The sequence below is a fragment of the Branchiostoma floridae genome, chromosome 1 (assembly GCF_000003815.2).
Source record: "Branchiostoma floridae strain S238N-H82 chromosome 1, Bfl_VNyyK, whole genome shotgun sequence".
NCBI classification, from domain to species: domain Eukaryota; kingdom Metazoa; phylum Chordata; class Leptocardii; order Amphioxiformes; family Branchiostomatidae; genus Branchiostoma; species Branchiostoma floridae.
This window is the reverse complement of record NC_049979.1, coordinates 27,599,034-27,620,692: the sequence shown is the minus strand read 5'-3', so window position 1 is coordinate 27,620,692 and position 21,659 is coordinate 27,599,034. Positions and strand designations below refer to the sequence as shown.

General features: G+C 38.5%; 3 protein-coding genes across 5 annotated transcripts in view; 2 read left to right on the top strand and 1 right to left on the bottom strand.

Moving 5' to 3' along the window:
* The window catches only part of LOC118419221 (ryanodine receptor 3-like), a 129,206-nt gene extending 127,488 nt beyond the window's left edge, over positions 1-1,718 (top strand). The window contains exon 132 of the mRNA XM_035825574.1: positions 144-1,718. Within this exon, the coding sequence (XP_035681467.1) occupies positions 144-242 (99 nt within the window). The 3' untranslated portion in view covers positions 243-1,718. The remainder of the gene's footprint in view (positions 1-143) is intronic.
* Positions 1,719-3,789: 2,071 nt separating this feature from the next.
* LOC118419183 (optic atrophy 3 protein homolog) lies at positions 3,790-6,197 on the bottom strand. Its single transcript, XM_035825518.1, has 2 exons — positions 6,010-6,197; positions 3,790-4,856 (listed from the first exon to the last, which is right to left on the bottom strand). Exons 1-2 carry the CDS (start codon positions 6,185-6,187, stop codon positions 4,480-4,482), a joined length of 555 nt encoding a protein of 184 aa, XP_035681411.1. The 5' UTR covers positions 6,188-6,197; the 3' UTR covers positions 3,790-4,479.
* Positions 6,198-8,160: 1,963 nt separating this feature from the next.
* The window catches only part of LOC118418846 (synaptotagmin-14-like), a 37,860-nt gene continuing 24,361 nt past the window's right edge, over positions 8,161-21,659 (top strand). Inside the window, exons 1-2 of one of the 3 annotated variants that reach the window (XM_035824975.1) lie at positions 8,161-8,305; positions 16,323-16,481. In XM_035824975.1, coding sequence (XP_035680868.1) covers positions 8,176-8,305; positions 16,323-16,481 — 289 coding nt within the window. In that variant the 5' untranslated portion in view covers positions 8,161-8,175. Of the gene's footprint in view, positions 8,306-14,225; positions 14,565-16,322; positions 16,482-17,677; positions 17,835-21,659 lie in introns of those variants that run through there. The other 2 variants (XM_035824964.1, XM_035824983.1) reach the window with 2 other exon arrangements.

The following is a 21,659-nucleotide window of genomic DNA, read 5'->3' as shown; positions in this document are numbered from 1 at the left end:
GTCATTCTAAGGACACATGGTTAGATTTAAATTACCATACAGAGTATCTACATGGACAGAGCTTTCCGTGAAAAGATTTGGTACAAACATGTAATTGTATTTTATAATGGAGTGGTGATCATTGCATGTTTGTGACTTTGCAGGAGTCCTACGTGTGGCAGATGTATCAGGAGAGGAACTGGGACTTCTTCCCGGTGGGAGAGTGCTTCCGCAAGCAGTACGAGAATGAGCTGAAGGAATAGAAGAAGAAGATCCAGAATCACCAGGACTGCAGCAGTAGGTAGGGGTGTGGGGCAGTCATCACAGACTACAAGTCATCTATGTGGCGTCTTCAATCCAAGAGTAGTGGAGCTGGGTTGTTAAGTTAGTAAGGCAGCCGTAGTAGTTGCCCCATACCCCTATACTTCACAAAGCAGGATGTCATTCGGAGGAGGATAGCTGCAGTAACATGTACAGCTGTAAAGGAACATATACTTTCATGCTCATGTGATAAGTGAAAGAGACATGACAGCTAGAAACAGCTGGCAAGAATCAGAATCTGTCTAGTTCTTACCACAAGAACGCAAACTTTAAGGCCAATATCAAGCAATGAGTACACTGACAGATACATGTATGTACCAACCTGTACTGTACTCAAAGGTCAAGTAGAAAACTGAAATGTGGTATGAATTTGTGAAACTTGACTCTGAGAGAAAGTAAGTTGGAGTGACAACTTTTAACAAACAAAAAAAAGTAATAAACATTGAAAAATATAAGGCCTTTATTTTGTAGACTTGTCATTAGAAATATGCCGAAACAACATAACTGGCAATGGCTGCCAAAATAGGCTATAGTAGTAGTAGTAGATGTTGCTATCTCGGAAATTATCATAAAGATTTTGAATACTGTACAAGATTTATTTATTTGCATGAATGTTTGTTACTTTGATTGTTGCAGGAAGTTATAGATGAAATATAGACAACTGCATCATTAGTTCCATCTGATGTTAGGACAATAGGACTGTAAAGGTTTTGTAATTAAACTTAATATTGTATCATCAAATGAACCAAAATGTACATGACTTAAGTTTGTACCCATCTAGCATTGTAGTTTTATCATGCATAAATGTACTAGTTACTTTAGCAATAGACATCTCACTACCTGAAAGAATCATAGCTTGTTTTGTAACTGTAGAAGAGAAATAGCGTTTTATTCGTAGCTCCTCATGTAAATTTTGAATGCTTGTGTGTCTCCTAAATGATTTCCTATAGTCGTGGACTTTGTTGTTTGTTGCTATGAATTTTATCCATTCAGTGTACTACATGTCACAGAAGTCTATCAGCTGTGCAAAAATGTTCTTAAATGGTAATGACGTGTAGATAGAGCAGATAGGGCTAACAATTCCCATAATGCTGCTGTTGAAGACTCTGATGCCTTCTTTGAAGAGCGGTTGTGTTGCAAGGAAAGCCAAATTTTTAGATATGCAAAGGAATATGGTTAGGTAGATATTTCATATTTGCACCAGTCACTGCTTGATGTTTATTTTGTACCAGATCTGAGATTCTGCTGGGATGATGCGATGACTAGAGAAGGTAACCCTGCAGTATACATCTCATCATCCCAACAGCATGACTTGAATGTGAGCTGCAACTTGGAATGAAACATTCAATAGACAAGTGTGTTCTGACGTGTGCTGTACCTGGTAACAAATAAATGGTTTCATTGTTAACCAGAAAGAGTACTGTCATATCTTGATGTTATTTCAATGTTTAAGCTATTCTCCCAACAGAGGTTGGGTTGCAGAGATAGTAGTGGTCGAGGTTCTTACCTGGTCAGGATATTTACCAGCTCACTCCCCTCACAAAAATCCCTCACCACTTCCTCTGCAACCCAACCTCTGCTTGAAGAATATGTTAAAGCCACCCTTAAAAGATTTCATAGATCTGTCCTCTGAGTTAAAGGGAAACCAAAAGTTTGGAAACTTCATACGTTTGTGAGAAATCTGGAAATTTCTTTGATATTTTGATCTTGGCTTCATGATGATGGAGTTACGTTTTAAATAGCCATAAACTATTTCAATTTATGGTCTTCGCTTCCAAAATTACATTCTTTGTATGTGTGAAAGTCCTGTTTGGCAGAATCCCATTTGAACATTTCATGTCTGATTAAGTAAACAAAATCCTTGTTGCATTATCTTTGCATCCAAATGTTCAAATTTGATTGACTTACCCATTTACAAAAGTCTAAAATGGTGCAAAACGTTTAAAAAATCAGGAGGTAAAGTGCGGATCAACCAATGTCCATGGCAAGAATTGACAGGACATTGTACCTTAAACACCATCCACACACGGGTAATCATACATGTCCTTGGTGCTGATCATTATCCACATACTGGTAAACACACCTGTCCTTGGTACTGAATACTATCTATACACTGGCATAAACGCCTGTCCATGGTGCTGGACACCATCCATGCACAAACATGCCTGTCCCTAGCGATGAACACAATCTACAAAGGGAATATGCCTGGCCATGGTACTGAACACTATACAGAAAAGTCCTGTCCCTGGTGCTTAACACCATCCACACACAGGTAAACATACCTGTCCTTGGTGCTGAACACCATCCATACACAAGTAAACATACCTGTCCTTGGTGCTGAACACCATCCACACACAGGTAAACAAACCTGTCCTTGGTGCTGAACACCATCCACACACAGGGAAACAAACCTGTCCTTGGTGCTGAACACCATCCAATGTCAGACAATAGTCCTCATGCATTACCCAATATATTCTTGTGAAGCCAAGACAAATCCTCTCCCTTTGCTGACTATCACTTATCAATGAATCTATACTCAACTATCAATACACGTTATCAAGAATACTAGCTTCACATATAGAAAGTACAATATGCATTCATTAGCATAACTTACAAGCTCTGCTGTTTATGGCATGGAGATGGGGTCTTTACACTGGGGAGGTCAGGTCTGCACTTCCTGAATAATGATTCCCAGCCTGTCGCTTACACACTCATACTGCACATACCTTCGTTGCCAAGACCCCAGAGGGTTGGGCACCTTGAGTGATACAGTGTTCTCTGTGTATATAACTATTATACAGGGAGTTGAATGATTTATTGATATTTCAACATCCAATATATCCATTGTTTTAAACCAGAAAAGAACAGCTGCAGCAGTCTGACTGCCTATGTGCGAAGAAATCTGAATGCAATCTGGTGACAAGATCAATAAGGCCTAGGGAAAAAGTGTTGTGTTTTCAATTACTGCCCTGATGGGTTTGGTAGGTAGGAATGATTATTCCTTTTCATTAGATTTTGACCAAAGTGTTCTAAAAAATGCTGCTTACATTTTAACTGAACTGAAATGCTTTAGGGCACAAGTATTTTAAACGTCACGTTCTAATAATACAATTTTCTATTTCCATAAAAATGAGGAGAATGGTTCTACAACTTTTTAATCACAAAAAAGGCCAGGGTCAGCTGCAGTGTTTCGGTAGAGTTTATGAAGACCTGTATGTCGATGAAAGTTACACATCCAGGTAATAAAATGTGCCAAAAAGCAGTTACTCAAGCAACTGGATATGATTTTGGAAATGGTTAGATGTTTTAGGAAGAATCCAGAACCTTTCGTCCACAACCTTTTCTCAGTGACACTGTAAAAAGTTAGTGGGTTCTACCTGAAACATCTGACCATTTCCAAAAACATATAGTACTAGTAGCTTAAGTAACTGTTTTTTGTTGTGTGAAGGTCTATGTTGACAACAAATAAAACACAATCCAAGCAAAATATTCAAAAGCAACAATAAGTGTAATGTAAGTACTTGTTACTACTCAGAATAACAGGCAATTTTGATGAATTCTGGAACAAGAAATTCTGGAATCATTCTTCCATACCTTTGACAGAGCAGTTACTTTTAATAATCCTTTTTTTAAATTGACCGAGCCATAGCAACATTTTATTTTGTACACACTGCAGGAAATCTGTATCCGTTACATTACAACAATGCATCTTTGCACAACATATTTGATCACTGATAAAAAAGGTCTTGACTTATGGCCTGACAACATAAAATCAAACTCCGGATTGGGTGAAGTTGATCAGAATACTCCGTTACTCATAACCCATGGACTTGTGACATTGTTCCAATAAACAATTGTTTTCCCCTGATATTTCTTCACACTTTGTGGCATATGCTCCGATGCCATCTAAACACTATCAACATGTACATGTTATGTATTTGTGGCTAATTTCTTCATTTTGTACAACTGCAAGCACATGTACGGGCACCAAATCTTTGTCCAGTTGTCTCCTCTGTAGCACTATTCACAGTAGCATGGTCATTTTGCGTATGATTGATTACACAGACCTTCATTAATTCCCTAGCACCAGGGACAGCTACTCATAGACAGACTCTGGGCAGGTTGCCTTGTGTCAATCAAATGCTCGTGATCGGTAGCATAGCCTTCAACAAGCAGACTTTATTTGCCAGGCTGCCTGACAGTCTGATTACTGTCCTGTGTGACCTGATGAGGGGGGCCGAAACCTGCCAACAACCTGGACAAGTGTCTAATCTGCATGTCCTGCTTTTCTGTAACAACCTGTAAATCCAACAGCTTCTCCTCCAGTTCCTTTAGTCTCTCATTCTGTGAGTCCTCCTTTATCTGTGTGTTACGGGACTGCCGCCAATACTCTGCGTAGAGAGTTAGTACCCCCACCATGAAGACGATGGATTCCCCAAGCATCTCTGCTCCCAGCTCTGTGGCCATTTGTTCGTTGAGCGGTGCAACGCTGCCTGGTTTAGTCTTCCCAAGGCCGAGAATTCTCATCTTCAGTTTCACCTCCATCCAGTGGTACACTGCAGAAATACAAGTGGCCAAAGAATGTAACCTCTGTAACATTGTAAATAAAGAATAAAGTCCATGGCTACAGACCATGGGAAGATCTTTAAAAAAAGATTAAAAAAAGATTAAAAAAAGAAAGTGGCCAAAGAAACAATTTGTTTGTTATCAACAATCTTCGATCCTTGAATGTCAATCTTTAGCTCAAAGCCATTTGGCCATTTGTAAAAACCCATGTCAACCATTCCCATTTACTGCACTTTGCTTTCATTGTTGGGTGCACCAGTGCACAAAATTTTTGAGCCCTGTACACATGCAGAAACAACATGTCATTGTAACCATTGGGTTCAAGTGCCACCATCTGACCAATCCAACTGGGCCGTACCTTTTGGCCTAGCAGATATGGCGATGGGTTAGCATTGCTTAGCAAGGTGGCGGGAGTTCGATTCCTAGGAGACTATTCTACTCACTCCTACAGTACTACTACTGTTTCATCATGCTCAAAGGATGGGTTCAGTCTCTAGCGGCCACCTCACCAACACAGCCACAGCCACACGATTTCTGGTCCCATAGATACAGAAACACTGCCTATTGCGACCATACAGTGCCCGTATGTCACCCTGCACAGAGTTTAAAATCGTAGTTTGTGAGGATTTGGAGTTCCCAACAGGGTCATCTTGGCGGCAGCGGAAGGTACCCGTTAAGAGCGCAAGTCTTTGTCGGCGAATTTACCAACATTGCGCATGGCAATTATCAATCCTTTTCGATAGAGTTTGACTTTGGCAAGGTCAGTTGAATTCTGAGATGATCAAGACAATATTACTTGGTGAGAAAGATTAGTGGGTACTGAAATCATGTGTAACTTATTGCTCGTGGTCAATTGATCAACATTTTCGGAATTCTGTATATTGACCACCTGTCTATAGTGGCCACATTTCTCCAGTCCCTTGAATGGCCGCTGTTGACAGGTTTGACTATATCAATGGTCCTCATCAAATTACCGCACGCACAAGGTGCTATCAAAAGAATCATGAAAGTTATCGGTTGCTGTTACTAGTATGTTGGCGAACATGCTGCTGGCGAACAAGGTGACTTTACCCGGTCCAGGTCAGACATTTTTAGCAAAGACCCCCCTCCCCACAAATTCTAATAACACATGGCATAACTTACATTGGGCAGGTGGCATGCAGACATATCTCTTGAAGAACTCGCTCCTTTTAGCGCCCTCTTTAGCGTACCTTGCCACGGGTTTGCTAAGTTGTTTTATCGCCAGAGATGCAAGTTTTGCGATTGGAAAAACCATGGTGGTTTCTAAACCCGGAAGTACTGTCTCACATTGTGATCGCATCTAAACGCGACGGCGATCCTAGAGATCGATAACTATCAATGATGCAATACAATATACCATTATCAAATTCTTATGTGACTATTCAACACCATAATATATGCATAACATTATCTGTGTAATGAGATAGCAATTTACCCGTCGCTATCTTTTCTTCGATATTTTTTTCAGGTCTCTTAGCGCTTTTATGTTTTCGGCACTAGCTTTGGCCCTTGGGGAAAGTTCATTTTTGGGTCACGTTGTTCTTGGTTTTTGTATACTCTGCAAGAAATCAACGGAGAGGGCGGGCGAAATGGTGAAAAAAAAATTAACAAACAATAACAATCAGAGGCTGGTATTTGCACTTCAATTGCACACACAGGTTTTGTGTGGGGCCTTTTGTGTGAAAAATCGCCTGAATGATTGATTGGGAGGGAATTTGCATGAACAATTGCCAAAATGATTGTAGGGGAGGGATCTTAATGGCCTGATTAAATCTCACTTATAGCAGCCGCCCGACATCCGGTCAGCCTCCTGGAGGGGAGGTTCAATTACAGCCCTGGACGGTAGAGTTTGTGTTACAAGGACTGTATAAAGTATAACGTTATCTTAAAAGGTCAAAACTTTTTTTTCTTTAAAAGCCTTCGTTCGGACCTAGACGTTTATTATGAAGAGGCATTTGAATATTTTTCATCCGAAAAAAATTCCTTCATGACTTGGCCAGTAGACATCCACCATTTGTTTTTGTACAGAGATTGGCACAATAGTGTGGAAATTTTGAAATCATAGAGGAAAGTCTGCAGTCCGAATGGGGTCCATTTGGATACTTTCAAAATATTCAGTTTTCAAAACATGAAATCATTTGGTTGTTCGCAGTATGTATTCTTAAAGGAAAAAAAAGATAAATACCTCTGGTATCATCCATTTGTTATGATCTTATATCTTTATGATCTTATGATGTTATTCTAAAGAAAAGTAAAGGGCAAAATGAAAATCATAGAGGAGAATGTTAAATTTTTTCCAAGGAGTTTTTCCAGCTCCTTAATTTTTCGTGGCAGTGTAAACCTTAGTGAAATACTGAATTATATTTTTGGCATAAATTATGATAACAAAAAGGAATTATTCACACTCATACATATCACAATATCCCTCTTACATTGATGAAGTACCGTATGTGATATTAAAACAATCACCGAAATGATGTAAAAAAAGTTAAAGTTATTACATAGCAAAACAGTTTAAAAGCTTTTGAAAGTACAGTCTTACTTATTAACGAGAATGCTTTTATATGTTTTATAGCATTCAATTATCGTGCGAATGAGCTTATTTCGCAAAATTCATATTCAACCATGTTCTTCAATGAACTTCAAGAGCCACTGAGCCAGCACAAAGAAGTCCCACCCATCTCCTATAAGCTATTACTAAGTAAGGTAGCTGGTTTGGCGCGAAGAAAAAACTATTGAAAAACCTGCGCCCCTTTCCAGCGGTACCCAGACGGTGTATTCATGGGAAGCCGGAAAGGGGTGCGCCCCAGTTTTCGCCCCAGTGGAATTGTGTGGCCCTCCAGAGCTTTCACTCGCGATATACCATATGGGTCACTGCATTCGTGGAAAAGGGGAGTGTCTTTCAAAGTAAACATGGCGAAACCATTAAATAATACAAAGTTATCACCTGTCATATTCATCGAATATCAAAGAATATTCCCTCCATTTGATATTGTAACGATTCTAATGCATTGTTTGTGGTAGAGTTGTCCTAAAAGGTATGTTAAGAGCCTAGCTTGGCAGGTTTTTGTCCCCTGCCCGCTAGCGAGTGCAGTGTTCCGTGAAACACCTTCATTCTGTGTCGGCTTTTAATTTGCATAATATCCAAGCAGATGTTTGAGTAGAAAATCGTAACGTTTTCTAAATCGCCCCGTTTCACTGATAGTGATTGTTAGAGAAGCCTATCAGGCAGAAAATACTGCTATATTTAATCCTAGCATCTGCTTGGATATTAGGCCTTTTTGGCGGATGGCTATCAGTGAGACCGGTCATTCAGAAATAGTCACAATTTCCGCCCCTAACATCTGCTTGAACGAAAAGAATTTGCATACCTTCACAGAAGCGGTCGGCTGGGAGGATGGCAAGATGGTAGTGTCAAGTAGGTCTCGATATTTCTTCCCATTTTCTCTGCAATTTTCCCTCAGAATATCTCTAAAATCATAAGATTATGGAAGTAAAAGGTGAAAGGAATTATTTGGGAAGGTTTCACGTCTTGGGGAAGGGTGGAAGGTATTAAAAAACGGGATTTCTTGAGGCGCTACTAGGTGAATAACAAACCGACTTGCTGTGAACTTGCATGTACATGTGACGTTACATTTACATATGGTTATTTTATTGTCTTCGGAATAAGATATTCTATGTCGTGTAGTGAATGTAGTTGCGTCAGAATATCTTGCGATGGCATTTAAGAGATCGGTAATATGATCTCTTTCTTTTAAATGAAAAGAACCACTCGCTCACTATAACGTTATAATAATCACAATAGAAAGAATGTGATAATTGATATTTTGTACAAATTTCTTATACAAGGTTTAAGACCTTATTTTCCATGTACCAAAATCAATCTGATATTTGCCGATTCAGAGAGCATGTGTTCATAATATCTCAGTTGTATTTTGAGTTCTTGAACGGGTAAGTATGCATTGTAATTTGTATTTATTGATCAACAATTTGGGGTGCAGTATATGGTATGCCTTAATATAAATAGGTTAGTAAAACATTACCGTTATTCTTTCTGGAATAACAATTTATACCTTTCTAAACTGAAGAAAATTTCAAGATATCTTAAATCAGAAGTACATTTCTGTTACTTTATCCAGGTATGAAACTATTGCCTTACATTTAGATTCTAGAAAGGGGCCAACCCATAATTTGGAATAGTTCTAATTAGGGGGTCTGCATGGGGGCTTTGGATAATTTCACCAAGGAGATTACCTCATTGATGTCACAAATAATGCAAAAGTCACTTTGGACAAATAATGCTAAATTCAGCCACCCAGTAAAAGTGACAATTTGCACACCTTACTGAAAAGGGCATGCGAGTCCCCTTTAGGCGTGTTTGGCAACCAGTGAAATTTATTGATTACCTGTCGAGCAATATTGTGTGCACTGGCTTTTAGAGAGGGCTACTTCGCTGACCCTTCATGATAAAGGATCAGTGCTATTCTGTATTCATCAGGTGTATGTGCTCATGTTGTAAAATGCCTGTGTTATCAATACGTGTTAGCCTCTGCAGAATAGCGAGGGAAATGTAGACAATATCTCTTCCTGGTTTGTTTTAATTAGCTGGCAATTGTAGTAAGAAACATCCTCTAACAAAAAATTCTGATGCAAATCCTCCTGTATCAGATATTCAGTGCCTATTGACTTAGCGGTGTTGCCAAAACTTCCTTTGTTAATCTGATAGCAAAATTGTACCGCTGTCATTGTGGTACTGCAGTGAACCAACATCTGATACAGTCTATTGAAAGGCCACCAATTCAGTTAAGCCATGCCTATGAAGCAGGTGGGTAGCCGCCATTGCTTTCCTATGCTTTTGCACCTGTATGTCCCACCATTTTGACGCCCACCACTGCAAGTATTTGGCTGTGTGGGTTCATTAGTTTCAGGTAAGATTATTCCTACAGGTTGGGCCACGGCCGACGCCATGTTGCCTTCACCAACCGAGCAATATTTTGGATTGATCTCTTTCTGTCTGTGTTTAAATATTCATGAGATGAGGGATATTCTATTGATTTTCGTCTCCGCTTCATCACACTAATGCATTGTGCATGAGAATGGCTCAGTGATCTATTGTAAGCAACAGTATATTGACCAAAGGAGGTAATTGCTCTGCAACCAGTCAGTGTTTCAATCATGGACTGACAAGGCAGAAATCATATGGCCCAGATAGGATTACTCTATCTGCAATGGAGCATTCTTGTCTTTTGTGGTGACAGATGATTTATTTTATTAATAACCAGTTTTTCTAGTCAAGATGTGTTCTTCCAAGGACGTTTTGATACTTTTATGTATGGAAATTGACAGTAGGTAAATGGTATGAATAGAGTCTATTAGTCAAGAAAATGACAGGATTTTGAAATGTCAATTGATTTAACACACAAAACTACTAACTTAAAGGTAAAACAATAATACACTCTAAATCCTCTATTCTTGTTCTATAAGAAGGTACATGGTCCCAAGGATTGGACAAGTAAATTTGCCAGATTGCCCTGGGTAAGTGAAAGTACTGATCAGGCAAGTGGAGTGTGCAATTCTTTACTTTAGGTCACCCTTAGGGATTGCACGTTGTCTACAGCTTTTTGTTGATCCCGTAGGGCTGGTGCAAATGGGGTCAGGTAAACAAAAAACAAAAAAAAATGACATGGCTCGCCACTCTGTCCCCAAAAATTTTTCAATGGCCCTCCCCCTGCCCCAAAAAATTTTTCCATGGCCTTTCTGCAATTTTCCATTTCTCTATCTCCCTTTAATACTCTTCAGATAAAAAGAAAATTTAATAGCAGTTGTTATTTGAACGGGACAGCGATTGTATTCAAGGGTTGTTAAATTTGTATCTACAAAGTACAATCTGCGTCTATATCTCCCCAAGTTTTATACCATGGACAGGCGACTTTTCATTTTCATGATGTGTATACAAACATGCAACATGTGAAGTCCGGGTCATGCTCCCCCAGGAAAAGTTTGAAATTTCTCTACCCTTTGAAATGCTATTTCCTTAATTTTAGTGGAAAATTTTTGCTGACTATACTAAGAAAATACATTTTTATGAGAAAATTCACAAGGGTTTCAGCTTACCAGCCTTCCCCCTGAGAAATATTGTAAGGTCCCTTACACTTTAAGTTTAACGATTAAGAAATTGGATGCCCCAGGGTAGTGGTGGTGGGGCAAACTACTGATTGTTTTTCTGTAAATATTTTGTATTGGTACTTGTCAAATGTATATTATTTGTCAGAAAATGAATTGCAAATTGCAAGTCCCTCAATACCTTTATCTTAGCAGCAAGAAGCTTAACATTTCCTATTTGTGTTATGTTCTGTCCTGCATGTATCAGTGTTGCCATCTTTGTTAACCTTGCCTGAATCTGGCAAGACTATTACATAACTGTCCTTATGTAATGGAAAGGGATCAAGGGATTCGGACAAAATTCCCACGGTCTTTTGACCTTTGATGGCAAGCGTGATAATTTGCGATAATTTTCCAGTCACTTAGTCCAGAGTCTCTAAACAGAGTTGTTTTAGGCCTTCTTGTAAATAGATTATAGTTTAAGCTATGATTTGATGTTTATTGTTCAAGATAAAATTCAGGAAATCACCTTTCAGAGGGTAAGTAAAAACAAACAAAATATAGCATTTCAGAATGAATAGCAAGGGTATCTCGCTTATTTGTACCTTACTTCTGCCCAATTACCACCATTGAGCAGTGGTGACTTGTTAAGCACCAAGTCTATACAAGTTTGTCTGGATCACATCGTAAACTTTTGAGTGTTTTTTTGTTAGATAAAGATCATTTGTTGCTGTGAGGTAGAAAACACAGAAAAATGTCATTCGTATTTTGGGCCAGTGAAAAGTTGTTTCCAGCCAGTAGATAATTTAAGTGCTTGTACATGTCCTGTTTGGGCCAGTGATTTTTTAAAACTTGTTCAACCTTTAGCCTCGTTACATAACTGTTATACTTTCTTTCAAGAGAAAATAACTTGTCTACCTGTTATTTTAGGAAGCAGGCTGCCTCCTGTAGACTTTGTATCAAACTGACCTATTCACTTGTCCTTTTCACAGGCTTTTTGTAAGGGAAAAATTCATACATGAAAAAAAAAAAACGTGATAGGATGAGCGGACATCTTGTGTAATTCACAAATTGTATGAGAGGCACCCCCACACTGGAATGGTCCGCATGTCACCACGTGACCCTGATTGGATGTGGAGCTTTTCAGTAAATTGCTCTGCACAATTTTCATAATTTCTTTGTATACTACTAAAAACAGCAAACATTAAAGAACTCGCTACCGCCACTCCCAGGCCCCTACATCTTCCATTCTTCCATTCTGAGTAACTAACTAGGCAATTATGTGATAAAAGTTCTTGAAATTTGTAAAAAAAAAACTGTACAGTGAAAACTTTTTAGGCAGAAAAATGTGTTGCTATGATAAACTTTTCCATCAGTTACCAGTGATTTTAGTTCCATTAAGAATAGGTCAATTTGCATATGCTGAACATTTCAAAATCACTTAAATCTGTCAAGAATACATGGAAAAGTTACTGCTATGTGGTTTTGTATTATTTTTTTCAAGTAGATTCTTTCACATACAAATTTCAACTCTTGTACGCTTGTAACATTTAAAATCACTGAAGTATTGACAATACAAGATTTTGCACTCTAGGATGAACAATTTTCTTTTTTATGAATGTTCAAAAAAATGCTATGATGTCTAGCATGGGCACCATGTTGGATGATAATCAGTCCTGTAGAATAATGATGAAGATAGATAAGCTTGTGGATATCCACAATACCCATGTCCTCCAACATGGGTATTGGTTTTGACCAGACTCTGGTTTTGATCTACCTTAAAAGGCCTCTGTGGAGAGAACCATAATTACTAAGCTAGTCTGGGGAAAAAGGAATATTTAAAGTAACACCTGAGCCATGGATTAGTCGAAAACTGACGAAGCTTCCCAGTCTTTATCACCCCAGCAATATTCTGCAGCAATGGTTAATGGGAACTGCAAAGGGTGTTACAAACCAATTTTGCCCAAAGGTAGATATAACGTTATCGTAGATGCAAGCTTGCATACTCCTCTATCATGATTGGTAGGGGACGCCATTAGCCTGAAACTTTGTGTGAAAGCACTATGTCATTGTCAATCTCTGGTGTATTGTAACAAATCAATAAGTATCGGATACACCCTTTGGCAATGATATCTTCTCAACAGCTGCATTAAATGAATGTGGGAGTGCAGACCACTATACATTGCAGGATTTTACTGGGCATTTTTTGACAAGCCCTGTCATACTTTTGATACGTACAGATTTCAAACCGCTGAAATCACCATGAAAATGGGGTTTGCATGAAAGGTATATTACTCATTTGTCAGTAAGGGGAAAGGTTATTTTGCTGATATCATAAGTTGTATATTTGAAATCCTGGTTGCATGGTATGCATACAGAAAGCAAGGCATACTGCCTGAATATGGCTGAATTGCAAGTTGCATGTAAATAATAGTACGGAACTCAAACAACATGCATACAGTTCCTGAGAAATTCTGATAACAGCAGGATTACATGCAAATGTTCTCAAGGATTTAATTTTTGGGTAGAGAGAAAATATTCATGGTGGTTTTGAGTTTGTGATTCCATAGTTGTCACAAATTGTACAGTTATGGAAACCCTGGCATCTTTTGACAGCCAGCCGGAAACCACCTACTGGTGACAGGGCAGGGGTTCTATAGACTATAGGATAGGACAATTACTTTTGGCTGTGCTGGCATGATCATCTGTCACTGATCTAACCCTGTCAGATACTATCTACCATCTGGGTTGGTAGTGCTTCTTGATGAATATGTATTCAGTGTTCAAAGATTGGGTCTGTGTTCAATTTGTGCCTCGTGAGTATTTATTCATCTTGGCCATAATGTGTACCTCCACATCATGATACTATACAATGCGCAATGTGTATTAATTATTGTGTACATGATGCACTCAGACAATGGAGTAGGCAAGGAGATGACAAGGGGGTAGGCAAGGAGAAGATAGAAAAATTGCTTTGGTTTTGAGTTCACCACTTGAGGCACAGTAATGACTATGGACTGTCCTTGGTGCTGATTTGACTATTCAGTTGAAAGGCTGATCTATTTTGAAATCAAGGTACCTGTGTCAGTTTTTCTTTGTGCAACAACCTGGAATTCCAACATCATTCATATGTCACTAAGAGTTAAACACTTACTGCCTTAACAGACTCTAATGGTGTGTCTTCTTTCCTGTTCTTCCCCCTTTTTTCACACCCAATGTCAGGTTTGATTTTTAGAACCTAGTTTTTTAGTTTTTTCAACTTTTAGTTTCACCTTGCCTCGTGCAATAACCATATACAGTTGTCATGGGTGAACTGAAATTTGTTCCGAGGCCATCGCCAACTGGATCGGTAACCATGGCGCCGACCAACCCCTCCGCGCCCAAACCCGGCAATCTCACCTGGACGACAGCGTCCACCAAGAAGGCACAGACCACAGTTGGCCTGGTGACGGGGATTCCCACTCCAGGACAGAACGTCTCCGCTGTCACTAACTCCACATGGAGTGGGAATCAGACCTGGATGTCAACTACTGCCACTCCACTGAACACAGCTGTGAAACTGGAGTCCATCGCAAGTAATGGCTGTAGACATCTTGTTGTTGCAGTTGTTGTTGTTGCTGTTGTCTTTATTTGACGTCTATTGTTTTGCTAGACGTGGTTTCTTGGTGCTGGATTTGACTTGGTTCAGTTTTGAGTCCATTCTGTAATTTTCTTGACGCAGACATGACCCTTTTCATTTTTTTGTGCTTTAAAGGGGACATAGATCATGATCAGTACATTTTCTTCCATATGATTTACAGAATCTTTAATTTATTTCTAGTTTTGGGATTATCTCATTTTGTGGTTGGTTTGCCAAGAATGGACATTTGCACAACTTTTAGTAGTTTTATAGGATGCTATTTTCCATGCACATATTTATCTTTGATCAGAGCAGTACCTTTTTATCTTCTTTACCAGCTGTCATCAAGTTTTCTATCATCAAGTGCCTATGCTTTTCTGTGATATTACAAATTTAGTTTATACCTTATAGCTATGAATTATAATGTATTTTGCCATATGCATAGAGATAATGTTACCATATTTTATTTCAAACCACAGTTGTTCATACCCACAAGTATGTTGTTTTCATATTTCACTCCGTGCTGTACTTAGGGGAGTGAAATGTTATTTGTTTTTACCACAGCTGCCTTCTAGTAGTTTGCTACTTTGTCTCTTCTCCCTAAAGCTATTTCACATGTTGGAATGTTAGTACAAAGTACATATATCGTGGTATACTACATTTGTTTATCCATGTGACAATAGACTGTTCCCATAACCCCACCCACCTCTGGCAATGGAAAATAAAAGCATAGAAATGCAAATATTTGTTGGGCATGCATCTACTCTCTCACTCTCTGGTTACACTGCTATTTGTCATCCTCTCATTGGTTGAACTGCAAAGTCTGGGTGGGTCTATTAGGGTTGGTCTATTAGCAAGAATGAGGAATAATCAAATCATCCTCCTCCCCATGCATGTTCATTGATGGAGATTTTTTATTAACCTGATATTGCTTTCAGTATGTTAGTTCTTTCATGTGACATTATGTTAGTTCTTTCATGTGACATTATGTTAGTTCTTTCATGTGACATTATGTTAGTTCTTTCATGTGACATTATGTTAGTTATTCTATGTGACATTATGTTAGTTCTTTCATAATGATCTTAGTTCTCCAACAACAACCTGATTATGTTTCCCGAGCATAACCTTTCCTCCCATTAGACTAAAATGTATAATTCACATTATGAGCACCATCTTCCGATCCTGCTTTGCAAATAAAACGAAAACACATCCATCAGGAAGAAAAACAACTTGCCGTCATCTCTGAAAAAATTGAATTATTCATTCCTCTGCAGTGTAATGGAACGGAGGAAAACAATACACTAAAAGCTTTGCAAAGTTAGCTAAAATGTAATAACAGAAGCTCAAAAGTGTACAAGGAAAATTGGATTTAAAGTTAAATGTGCTGAAGTCTTAAGTATGGATATATCATATATTTTGGACCAAAAGCAACCCATATACAAACATGTCGGGCAAATTTCGAAGCGCCGTGTACATGTACATGGTCATCCTTCACATTAACTTATACATATTTTCATGTGTGATGCAAGTGCATATTTTTTGTCTAGTTTTATTAGTATATTGGACTAGGTTTTTTATCTTTTGTCACACTGGCACAGCTCGCCGCACACTATCTTTTGGGCTTATTATTCATTATAAGCAACGAGGATTAGACCCAAGCAGCATGACCAACCTGGTTAGGATAAGAGATTAACATGTCTGTTTTGTTCCACAGTTCCTGCGGCAGCAGCAGGCTTTATGGGCGCAATCTGTGCCTGCCTGGTCCTGCTGGTTATGCTGCATCTCTTCCTGAACAAGAAGCTGTGTTTTGAGGAGGTGGGAGGTTTTCCCTGCTTTGAGCAGAAGAAAAAAGAACCGAAGGCTGCCAAATTAGGTAAGTGTGGCCATGAAATGATTTCCAATATTTTCACACTTCACTCCATTGATTGACTCCATGAAATATAGATATTGTTTTTGCTGATGTCTGTGTCTTTGTGTCAATATTCCATTTTGATTCATGTTCATGTTTGGGCCAATTGACCTGAAATTTGGTATGGAGTGATCTCGTACAAATAAATACTTTCTTTTGCACTTGATTTAGCCCTTTGAAGGCCCTCTTTTTTGCTATTTGCAGCCCCAAAATGTATGTTTTGTACCCTGATATCAAAACAGAATAATTTGAGATTTGACTTAGGGGTGCGTTGAGTACGGTGTGTGCGGTGCGTTCTACATGCCTTGAGTACTGTATAATGTATTGACTCCTGTGTTAAGTGGACTATCTACAGCAGCAGTCTCATCAGTTACTCTGCGAGGTTCTGACATTGCAATGTCTCTAGTGGCCATGTATCCAAATTGAATGTCATCTCAGGAGGTCTTTTCACAGCGGAGACAGCTGAACATCCCAATAGCATCATCCATATCAGGGCTCTCCGTCCACCTATATGTCACCCATGAACAGCCCTTAACTCTCTCCGGTACCTCTGTAACTGTTGTCATCCATCTGCTTTTGTCCACAGCAAATACATTCAGAAAGCACACAGCTCTTAAAAATGATTTATTTTGGAGGTATTTGGCAATGTGCAACCCATAAAAGTATATTTTGGGTGCTTGTGTCACTGTACATGTATTTAAATCGGAACTCAATCAACAGATAAGCAGCAGCCATCAACAGATAAGGACCGTGTACTGGTTCAGTTCCTTACAATGCACAGTTTTTTCCAAGGGACAGACTCCGATGTAATTTGCATAATCTGCAAGGAAAATTTATGTATTTAAAGTGTAGAAAATGGCTTTATTAATGCAATGAATCAGGAAAGTAACTTGAACATGCCCAATCAATTTCATGATGGGCTGTCCTGATATGACTATGAGAGACCTGTTACATGCCTGCTTTGTCTGTAACTGGAGCACCATTGTACCCTCTGGCAAAATCCAATAGTCAGACAGGTTGCATACTTAATGCACTGTTGGTTGCGTGGCCCTAATGCCATTTTCTGCAAGGTCTAGCTAGAGGTAACTTTGGCTCCATACTCGTCTGACAGGTTTCTGCATACCCAATCCCTGTTGTTTATGCAAATCACCTCGGCCGTGGACAGGCATTTCAAAATGGCCTCTGCTCGTGCCAAATCAGAGCCTCCCAAAACAGAGACGTCCAAGCTGAACCCCAAACCTACAGAGAAGAAGAACTTTGGGGCCTCGTCAATATTAAGGGCTTACCTTTCCGTATTTTACTGCTGCTGCCGTAAAAGTAAGTCTACTGTTACTTGTGTGCTGATATAAATGTTTATGGTAGTAAACCCGGCATTGCTCATGATCCGAAAGGTGTAAAAACTTCAGAATTTAGAAAGTACTACCTGGATACAGGTATAAAACTGTCTACTGTCTGTGAGGAAGGCTTCAGGTTCTTACTGACATACTAGGTTTATAAATAGTTTTGCTAAGAAAGTCTTCATAGCACGGATAGCATTTATTATCTGTTGACATTTGTCTGGTAGTACTAGTAGTTCATGAGGTCAAAGTTCATGGTGTGTCCTCATAAACAAAATGTCTACAAAAGTCTACATATGTTATAAAGGTAAAACTAATTTTATATGTTGGTTTTCGAATTCTAACTATGCTGAATTGTAATATTGACTTATTATCTGGAATTAGTTGGAACACAGGAAGTGAATATGCATGTACTAAGATACATATTTTCCTTACATAGCCTTCTGTTTACATCTTGTACGCTAGCTAAATTTTTCCTTCAAATATCAAACATTTAATAGATTGGTATGGCTTTTGGCATAAAATGCCTTCTGTCAATGAAGGATTCTGGAGTAAGTTGCGAAAAGTGATGGTGTACAAAAAGTATCATCCCAGAGGTAATCAACTCAAGGCAAAAGATGTGAACACTGTTTTGGAGAATTTTACATCAGCTGAGTGTTGTCAAACAGAAGTCAGAAATGAGAAGTATATATACCATATTTCATAATGTACCAGAACGGGGCATGCCGTTCTTTTGGATGGCCCGAAAGTTTTTGATATGCTAAATACTTTCGAGGTGTATTTGAAGTGAAAAAAATATCGAACAGCATTCAGAGTGTGGTCTAAGTGTACTAGTATTTTAACTGCAGTATGACGGCATTCCAACATTATTCGAAACATTCTTGTCTCATTCGATGGAGAACCAATCGGCAAGCCATTTCGAATCCTGCCAAAATGTGGCCAAAAGAATATCTGGAATGCAGTGAGAATTTCTAGAAAGCACTACGAATTCCCAGGAATAGAAAAGCATTTTCATTCTGACGGCATTTTGGCTCATTCCTTCTGGTGTGAAGGGGATATAAAGTCCATTTGGAATTCTCACCCGAATGGCCCCTAATGTGGCAAAAATTTTGCAAATACTTCATTACGGCTGGTTCTGCTTGATTCCTGCTAATTCAGTTTCAGTGTGAAGTCCCTATAAGAAATTTAATCAGCCTTTCCAGCGGAATAGTCAATTCAGCACCCAGGACAGGCTAAAAGTATGTCAACTCACCTTGGTGACATTTTCCTTATTATATAATCCTGATATTGTCAGGTCTTCCTAGAAAAGTTGGTGCTCTTGATATTGGAATTTCACATATGGTTTTGACACAGTACAATAAGTTAATGAAAATCCAATGTTTGTTGCATAATTGCCCTTGTAAATTATTACTGCTGGCACTAGGCCAATTTCGATGTTATCAATAGAAAGCAGACTTACTGGGGGTGTTTTGTAAGGTATTTAGAGGAAAGGAACCATAAACTATCAGTAGAATTAAAGGGGTACCCTATTATGAGAGGGTCTGGAAAGCCAAGCACTGGAAAACTTCAGTAGCAGGAAGAAGTTCTACTTTGAAAAGCATTGGATTAATAGGTATTCTTCAATGATTATGCAAATTAGTTGAGTACTGATTTACATAACTTAAGCATCTTTAGCTAAGCTACTTGAATATGAATATCATCAACACAGGTGAGTTTACATACTTTTAGCCTGTCCTGGGTGCTGAATTGACTATTCAGCTGAAAGGCTGATTAAATTTCCTACCTACATAGCATACTCCTTTCTGAGGGTTTAAGCTGGTATGTTACGCCGAAGGGCAGTTATACTGGCTATATTGATACAGATACAGATCAAAATCTGGTGTTCCTTTTTTTCTGTTATTCTCCTAAAATATTCAAACAGAAATGTTCCTGCAGTTCCATAGCTAGCCGCAAGGAGGCCCTAGCCTAGACCACTTCTTCCTTATATCAAAAGCTATCTGTAGAAAATCAAGACTATAGCATGTCCAGGATACCAAATACAAAAAAGGAAGCTCAGCTGCAGTACCAAGATCACACACCAGGAGACCCACAATCAACCTTTACCCATCTTACCCATGTTGAATATCATTATAATCCATCCAGAGGTTGACCATAATTTTTAACTTTTCATAAACACAGGCACAGACACGCACATATAGAAACACATTTGTGTCCAAAAAGATTTCTATTCTCACTTCAAGCAGATCATTGCTTACAGGAATTGCACTGTGCTACAGCACCACCTAGCAGATGTTCCTTTTACTGCAGAGCAGATTAGAAGAAAAAATCTAACTTTTGTGTTGTAAATTGTGAGACTTTCTTGTGAAAAAAAAATTGCTAATTTCTGCATATTTACATTTCCATTTGGTAAGCTTAGAAATGAGCCACCACCTTGGATTTTTTTCAAGTTTTCAGCAATAACACAAGAGAGAAAATTGCAGTTATAAAGTAATTAGAGTAAAATCAGAGAGTTAGAGTGACATGTATGCTGTTAGTATTTGCTCACAAATGTGTAGTTTACAAAGTTTTTTAGTTTACAAATCATGAGACTTATAAGCTGGAGAAATATGGCAGATGCTTTTTTGAAATCTTTTCAACACAACTTCCATTCATTGCATATGCGTGTCAGTTGAATTTCATTTCTCTATGTTCAACACAATTTAAGTAAGTCCCATAAGTAGGCCCGGTGGAGCTTGTATGGATGGATTTCCTGAGTAGTTTCTTGCACATGTACATTTATTACGTCTTTGGACTAGGTTATCAATATTTAAGTTTACCTAGTAAATTATGTATAGTTTGTGATAATATTACAACGCAATTTGAAACCTGCACATATACCCCACATAATATCAAACAATATCATATACTTTATAACACTGGTCTGTACTACTTAGCCATGTACATGTAGTAAGTGATTTAGTCATCAGAATGACCCTGAGCCAGGCTTTATGTATAGAAGAAGTCGTCCTATTGATACTCGATAAGGTGGAATACATTATCTGACCCAACAAGCTGAATTATTTACAAGATGTTAGAAATCCCAAAAATGTACCTGTCAGTGCGGTATTGTTCACTGCAGCAGGCATTAGGCACTTCTAAGCTGAGACACGTACATAATTGGTGACTGGTCATTGCAAGCCCAACAGTGCCGAGCTGACCATGAAATGTGTGACCCTCTGGAGAAGTCAAGGTTGTAATATTCTTAACCTATCAAACCTTTTGCATAATATTATTATGTATGGGTGTAGCATATAGACTGCTTAAATACACTAAGTGTATTTGCATGCCCTTTTTTTTACTGAATCTGGTATTGACCATAGAGCCTTTTTTGCAGTATGGTATGTATACATGGGTATAATAGCAAGATATAAAGGTAAGGCCATAGTAGTATACTGATCACTCAAATAAATTTAATGAGGCAATATTGTTAGGTTTAATTATGTTACATGTTTTTTCAAGATGTCAAGTGTTACAATTATTTGATACGTTAGACGATCAATTGTTTATGTTCAACTTTCGAGGTGAGAGCCAGCAAAGGTAAAACACACCTGTTCTCTCACCCTGTCCACATCGATATAACAAATTTTAATAATTAAATCTTAAAACAATTATATGCTGCCAATATTTTTTTTCCTTTCTCTATAGGCTCATGTTTCTATTGTGATATTAACGTATTTCAGTTTATCAAGAAGAGCATATGGTACAAGTATATTATATACATTCCAGATTCGTAACATGCTATTGACAATTATCTAAGTTAGAGAGT

Excerpts from the sequence above, each read along its gene's own strand:
- LOC118419183 (XM_035825518.1), bottom strand. The coding sequence starts at position 6,187 with ATGCGATCACAATGTGAGACAGTACTTCCGGGTTTAGAAACCACCATG. Across the intron at positions 4,857-6,009 it reads CTGCATGCCACCTGCCCAAT|TGTACCACTGGATGGAGGTG; the intron begins GTAAGTTATGCC and ends GTATTTCTGCAG.